The 7,500-nt window shown below is 42.9% G+C and overlaps 2 protein-coding genes and 1 pseudogene across 2 annotated transcripts in view; 2 read left to right on the top strand and 1 right to left on the bottom strand.

Annotated features, from left to right (window-relative positions):
* LOC137999350 (uncharacterized) overlaps positions 1–609 on the top strand; it is a 4,752-nt pseudogene extending 4,143 nt beyond the window's left edge.
* Positions 1–3,156, top strand: part of LOC137998973 (golgin subfamily A member 6-like protein 22) — a 19,284-nt gene extending 16,128 nt beyond the window's left edge. Inside the window, exons 5-6 of the mRNA XM_068844812.1 lie at positions 741–1,003; positions 2,287–3,156. Of these exons, the coding sequence (XP_068700913.1) occupies positions 741–1,003; positions 2,287–2,557 (534 nt within the window). The 3' untranslated portion in view covers positions 2,558–3,156. The remainder of the gene's footprint in view (positions 1–740; positions 1,004–2,286) is intronic.
* An 849-nt stretch (positions 3,157–4,005) lies between these two features.
* On the bottom strand, positions 4,006–4,509 carry LOC138001017 (uncharacterized). Its single transcript, XM_068847686.1, has one exon. The coding sequence runs from the start codon at positions 4,507–4,509 to the stop codon at positions 4,006–4,008; it is 504 nt and encodes a 167-aa protein (XP_068703787.1).
* Positions 4,510–7,500: the final 2,991 nt, after the last annotated feature.

The raw sequence follows: 7,500 nt of genomic DNA, 5'->3' as shown, positions 1-7,500 counted from the left end.
TCAATGTAAGAAGGAATTCTGATAAGTCATCAAAGTGTTTTGGAAGACTGCGGATATTAATATGAAGTGAGGAGAATGTATCAGAGGAGAGTGAAGGCATCTCTCACATTTCCTGTGGCCACGGCGATCCTCTTCAGGAAAAACTTAATTCTCTTGCAAAAGGTGCTACGGAGCATCCTTCGTTGCCAGGGCAAGTCTCGTATTCTTCGCCAACCTGTCACACCCGTTGTGTTAGCAGCAATCCAACCAATTCTTCGTACCTGGTTAGGGGAGCGGGACTTCACTATAATATGGGCTGCTTTCACCTTAGTTTTCTTTGCCTTCCTCCGTTGTAGCGAATTTACCTATAACGGGATCTCCCAGTTTCGCCCCGGTTTGATCTGTCTGCCGACTGTGTATCATTTCATCCTAGTCAGGCTTGCCTGCAGCAAATGTCCGTTCCTCTTAAAGCTTCTAAGACAGACACTTATCGTCAGGGCCACACGCTGGTTATTGCGTGTTCCCCTTCACCGATTTGCGCAGTTACTGCTATGCGTAATTATTTTTTGGCCACCCGCCCTCGCGGGACACTTTTCTATTTCCCCTCAGGTCGTTTGCTTTCCACAATAAATTAAACTATGCATTTACAAAATGTTAATGTGGGGGCTCCAAGCCTTTTTTAAAAAACAATTGTGCCGAATACATGTGCGGCGACATTCCTGATAAATGTCTTTTCCTTCTGTGTTCTTCTGCTTCGCCAGTTAGCAGAACTGTGCGTGAAGGAGGAAGCTCTGACACAAGAGAAACAAAGGCACGAAGAGGAAATAAAGATACTGAAGAAACAGTTGGGTGAAACTCACGAACACGAAGTCCTGCTGAAAGAAGATTTAAATACCAAGACTGAAGCAATGGCAGCTGTTCAGACCAATGAGAAATGTCTTAGGGAGCAACTCCTAAAACTCCAGCTGGAAAATCAAAATCTTGTCGTGGAATGTGAGAAGTGTAGAGCAGATTGCAAAAAGCAGTGAGTTCAGTTTCGTTTGTCTTAAATTTATGTTTACATTTTGATGAATAGTCAATTAACTTTGGATCTGGGAGTTTAAAATAGAACTGAACAGAGTTTATTTAGAAGTGGACCAAAAAAATTGAAAATTTCCAATTTGTGTCTCTAGGTACACACAATTGAAACAGTTGTTGCCAAAAGTAATTGTGACTGTTACATTTAACCCATTTCTTACAGTTTATGCCTCAGACTTGGCTTTCGTAACTTCAACATTTTTCCAGATTTTAAACTTGCCACTTCTCTGTTACTGGCCCAACGCCCGTCCCTTCTCGTGCTTGGCATTTCTTGGTATTTTGCTATCATTTGGCGAGTCACAGAGAAGTTAGTCGTTTCGTTGGCAACGACATCATAGTCAACGGGAAACGAATATAGAGCGGTTCGACCAATCACAGCAGGTGCAAACAGAGCAATGAGCCAATTCAAATTCGTAGCAATTCAGTGTAACTTGCAAGCTTGCTCAAAGCGCAGGAAAAATCACGCGTGCAAATCGCGATTAGTGTTGGTTTTCCTTCTCATTGGTTGATTAACTGGAGCGAGCTTTTTAAACCAATCAGTCTTGATCAGTGTCCAAATATTTATAAACATGATGTTGAATAGATATTAAGGCGTTCATACAGTTACCCCCCCCCCCCCCCCTCCCTGCCTGTAAGCAAATTGGGCGAGGCTCAGAATTTCCTCAACAGCTCTCCTGACATTTTATATCTTTACCCGCAGTTCTATCCGGATGATCGACCAAGTCTGGGAATCGAACACTGGCCACATTGGTGGGAGGCGAGTGCTCTCACCACTGCGTCATCTGCTGCTCCACGTCAATCACTGTCAGACTTACAATAATTGTAGTTATGTAGTAACGAAAGGAAAGCATGAGAAATGGCCGCCGTAAAAAGACAAGCAGAAGAAAAGCGACATAAAACCTCTGCCAGCAGAGTGCTCTCGAGGTCTTTGTTTAAGAAGAAACTTTGAAACGGGGCAAGGTCGTAGTAGTTTTCAAAACCGCTTTTAGGACAAAGGGGTCGAGCGATAGCCCTTCGTCAAAGCCATCAGTTTGAAGGGCTAACGCTCGAAATGTCTCGGCTTTCAAATTTCTGTACAGTGGTCAATTAACCATTTCAACCCAACTGATGAACCCATTTCTGTACTTTTAGGATAAAACTAGGTAAATGACCAATGTTTTGAATTGTGAGTAAAACATCTTACTTACGACCAGACAAACTCGATGGTGTTATTTATTTCTAACAATTCAGACAAGAAGAGACACAGTCTGTTAAGCGGCACCTGAGTGAAACACACAAGAAGGAACACCTGCTGTTGACGAAACAGCTGCTGAATAAAGAGTTGGCCTTGAAAGCATCTCAAACCAGTGAAGAACACATGAAAGCGCAAGTGACTCAGCTTATTCAGGAAAAGCAGACAATGGGCAAAGCAGTACTACTAATAATAATATTAAGTGTGGCCAATTGGTTAGTGCGCTTAATAAAAGTAAGTGTGGCCCAGTGGTTAGGGCGGTTGCCTTAAGATCCGGAGATCCCGGGTTCGAGAACCTCTCTGACCACTCGTTGAATTTGTTCCTGGTTGTCCCTGGTTCAACGTCTCAGCTGCACTTGTAAATAGCCAACTGGTTTGCCTCCGGCCAGTTGGGATTCTTAACAGTTGTTGTTGTTCTGTTCCGTCGTTTCGTTAACTGAATAGCCCCAATGGGGAGCGGTCAATTATATGTATTGTATTGTATTGGTATTGTACTTTATTGAAGTGTTAATGGATTTAGCACAAGAGGACTAATTGGGGACACAAACGAAATTAACTCAAATCAAATCAAACGTTGGTTTTTGTGGAGAGGGAGAAACCAGGGTACCCGGAGAAAAACCTCTCGGAGGAGAGTAGAGAACCATCAAACTTAACCCACATATGACGCAGAGTCAGGGAATCGAACCCGGGCCACATTGGTGGGAGGAGAGTGGGGTGCAGGGATGGCGACTTGATTTGAGTTGTTTATTTCAGTTTACAGTGTCCCCAATTAGAGCTCCAGTGCTAGAACGACTAGACACTTAAATTGGCATATGACAGAATAAAGTTCAAACTCCAAAAGCGTTAAAAGGATATATCTATATTACACGCACGTAAGGCTTAACTTCTCGAGAATATTCAGACTTAAACGGTTTACAATACACTTCTGAGACGATTCCACGCAATCCTGCTTCAGACTCAATAACTTTACCGCGGTCCTATTACAGTTGTCGGATATCACAAACTTGTCACATAACAATTCCTTTAACGGTTTCTAAACGAAAGGAAAAACGTGGCTAGTATAATGCTTCGAATAACACACAAATGGTTCTCTCAAAACTGACGTACGGAACACGCTTGAACTTCTTCAGATTACAGGTAAAACTGTTAAGTCCGCAAAATGACAAAACAACATGGCGGGCATACTCTTACATGAATTTGGTTTTATCAACGGAGTTGATAATGTAAATTGGCCACCGTACAGAGATTCTAAAAGCTGACGTTTCGAGCGTTAGCCCTTCGTCAGGGCTAACGCTCGAAACGTCAGCTTTTAGAATCTCTGTACGGTGGCCAATTTACATTATCAACTCCGTTGATAAAACCAAATGTTTGTATACTACTACTTCCCCACCGAGCAGCAACACAGTTTCTTTAGAAACTACCCCCTTCATACTCTTACATGGTCCCCGAGCCGCGCGAAACTGGGTACTAAGGACACAAGCTAAACCGCGTATCAAACTCGAACTTACATTACCCTCCCTGTTAAATGCATGACGAGTCTTAAGGGTAAGCATTTAACTAACTATCAAGAAAAAAAAGGGGGCGAAAACTGAGTTCTTGAGGCAGGGACATAATCAAGTACCCAGCAACAATGTTCGTAGAAAGTCCCTTTGTAATGACTACTTGGCTTCCAGATATCAACTTGAATACTTAGATTCACACGGTCTCTTGAAACGGAATCAATAAACACGCTCCTCGGCCGCCTCGAAAAGAACGCATTTGCCTATAGGACGCTCCAACACGATGGTCTTCGTCTTCACTTTCACTTGGCGTAGGTATCCGTCACTGAAGTTCTTATTCAGCTCTTTCAGGTTTTCAATCTCTTGCGCGTAATGTTTCCTCTGAACGTACTGGATTAACGCTCGCTCCGCTTCCCTCATCTCAGTTACAGATAATGGCTGTATAGGGAGCCCTTTCGATCGCTTCTCAAGCTCCTTGTTCTCTCCAGATCGTGGTTTGCGAAGGTTGCTCTTGAACGTCAGAATCCAAGCGACAAACTTTTTCAGGGTATGCCACAGGGAAAATCTTTCAATCACTTCATCAACACGAACAGTAGCATCACTTACGCTTACTGTAGTAGCCAAACTTGTACCCTTGACCTCTGGGTCATCAACTGAAAGTTGCTCTGCCACCTCTTGTTTCGGCCAGCTGTCTTCACACTTCCACAAGAAAGATGGTCCCATTTTCCACCTGGTGTTTCAAAAGAAGAGCTTCTACCTTAAGTCCCCTGGAGGCATCGTCGGGAGGGTTTTGCTTGGTTTGGACATATCTCTTAGGAGCAGCTCCATCAAGGATGTGGGATATCCTATTTGCCACGAAGGTATGAAACCTTGTGCCACTATTTGCAACGTACTTAAGCACCGAGGAGCTATCTGTCCAGAAAAATGATTCGGCCACGGACAACTCCAACTCCTTCTTTATCAACTTGTCTAACCTGACAGCCACCGTGGCAGCTGACAACTCAAACCGGGGAATACTGATAGACTTAAGGGGCGTAAACCTTGACTTGGCCATGATAAATGCACAATGAATTCGGCCTCCTTGATTCACTAGGCTGGGATAGATGACTGCACCATAACCCATCTGCGACGCATTACTGAAGTGATGCAGATGGGAACTGGAAATATTCCCAAACCCAACTGGCTTAATACAGCGGTGAATGGAGAATTCCTGCAGCCGGGGGATTTCATAGAGCCAACTCTTCCATCTGCTGAGGCTTTCTTCTGGTACAACTTCATCCCAGCCCAAACCTCTTCGGCACAGGTCTTGCAGGACGACTTTGGCAGGTAACACAAACGGACTAACAAATCCAAACGGGTCAAATACTGAGCTCACTATTGACAGCATTCCTCGGCGTGTGTGGGGTTTTTCTTTAACGTTTACTTTAAAGCAAAATGTGTCTGATTCTAGATTCCACCTTACCCCCAAGGCACGTTAAATGGGCATTTCCTCCAGATCGAGATCCTTCACAGACTTCGCTCTTTCTGACTCGGGGATAGTTGCAAGCACCTTTGGGGAGTTACACAACCATTTAGTCAACTGGAAGCCTTCCTTCATCAAGAGCTGGCTGAGCTTAGGAGCAAGCTCGATAGCGGTGTTCTCATCTTTAACTGACTTCGGGCAATCATCCACATAAACGTTTTTCTTGAAAGTTTCAACAACATCAGTGGGGAAGTTTGTACCGTTATCCTCTGCCGTCTTTCGCAAGGCATTATCCAGCACAACTTGGCGACGACACTGCGCCGAACAAGTGAACTTCCATCCGAAAATCTTGAAGACTATTACCACATCATCCTCGGAGACCCAGAGGCAGTCAGTCGAGACGGGACGAGAAAATCATGGGCAAAATCGGGACTGGCGTTGAGTTTTCAAGTAAGGCGAGAAGAACTCTTCTCGCCTTACTTGAAAACTTTACGCCAGTCCCGATTCACGTCCCGTCTCGACTCACTGCCCCTGGGTCTCCGAGAATAATAATAATAATAATAATAATAATAATAATAATAATAATAATAATAATAATAATAATAATAATAATAATAATAATAATAATAATAATAATAATCACTTTATTTCCATGATAAAAATATTTACAAACGTTAAAATATCTCCAAAAGGTAAGAACTATAAATTTACAAGCAATTAAGTATTTCTCTGTTTTAAAACTTCAAAAAAAAAGAAAATAATAATAATAATAATAATAATAACAAACTTTATTGAGCACTCTTTCATACAAACTTGAATCTTATATGTATCTGGTAAAAATAAATAATAATAATAGTGATAATGATAAAACTCAAATTAAATTAAAAATTTAAATGCCGGCGGTGGCGACATTAATCCGGCAATCGTCAAGAGAGTCTCCTATATTCCGGAAAGGTACTCGGGACCCTCTTACGCACGCATGTACTGATCTTAAGAGTTCAAATGAGATGACAGTTCTGAGCCAATTAATGACGTTGTTATAGGGCTCACCGTCCTTCTGTACTAACTTGTCTGCTAAGTGCTTAAGAAATCGTTGGCACTCATTTCCCATCCCACCGTTCGTTCCGAAAACCAAGGGTGTAAAGGATCCCATCTCGACCTCAAGCACTCGTTTCTGATATTTCCGCTTTTTCTCCTCTTCTTGGTCTTTAAAGACTTCGGATGTCGGCTTGCTCTGGTTACATTTGGAGTTAACATGCGTGACCCTGACGTCGAAAAATGCTGTAACTCCTCTAGACCAGAAATCTCCCGCCTTGATGTCTAAACGTGCCTCTGAGCTGGTAACTGCGCTTCTAAGATGCATCCGTTCGTTGTCAAGAGGTAAGAGGCGTGGCTCCGCCTCCACATTCTTACAAACTTTGGTGATGAATGATGTCAGTAGGTTTCGTACACCATCATGCCTTTGTGCCACAAACCCTCCTTTTTTACAAGAGAGGGCGTGGCCAACATTGAATCTATCCCCACAAACGCACTGGGCTGGTAGGTCGGTGAGAGGCAAGTTGTAACGTAGCCGCAGAGAGTCTCTGAATTCTTGCTTGTTAAGAGCTAGACCTTGATCTTTGAGGGGGATCGCGTTAAGCCAAGAGCTGGCCCCTTTGTCTCTTGCTTGATTGGCCAATCGAAGAAGATCAGGGGAGAGGGTGGAGTCAATCGACTCCATTTTTGCCTTTTCCCTTTCGGCCTTTAGCGCCTGGTGGTGACGTTTCAGCTCCTCTACGGAATTTTCGCCTGTTATCATGATGGTACTCTGAGTTGTTATGGAGTCTACATGTGCGGCTGTGATTGATGCTGATGCGGTAAACTGTTGTGGTGCTTCCGATCTCAGATCCGGCACGCCTAGTCCCCCTTGGGCCGTTGTAATAATAATAATAATAATATAATAATAATAATAATAATAATAATAATAATAATAATAATAATAATAATAATAAAATCAGGAAGTTTGTTTTTAATGTGAGTATAAATGCGCCCAACATGGCAGCATCAAAGTTTCGTGCTCGTTTTTTACTTTTTATTTCTGCAGTGCTTATATTTTACCAGCTCTGTTACTCGAACATAGTTTTTAAACAACCAAAGATTACTATACTGAGATCTATAAGTCTTGGACTGCCTCGCAACAACATTAAATAGGGAGCTTAAGCACGTGCGTTTTTGAGACGCGGACGGCAACCGGAAGTGAGCTGTTTTCCCCT

The sequence above is a fragment of the Montipora foliosa genome, chromosome 4 (genome assembly GCF_036669935.1).
Source record: "Montipora foliosa isolate CH-2021 chromosome 4, ASM3666993v2, whole genome shotgun sequence".
Taxonomy (NCBI): domain Eukaryota; kingdom Metazoa; phylum Cnidaria; class Anthozoa; order Scleractinia; family Acroporidae; genus Montipora; species Montipora foliosa.
This window is presented reverse-complemented; position numbering and strand designations above follow the sequence as displayed.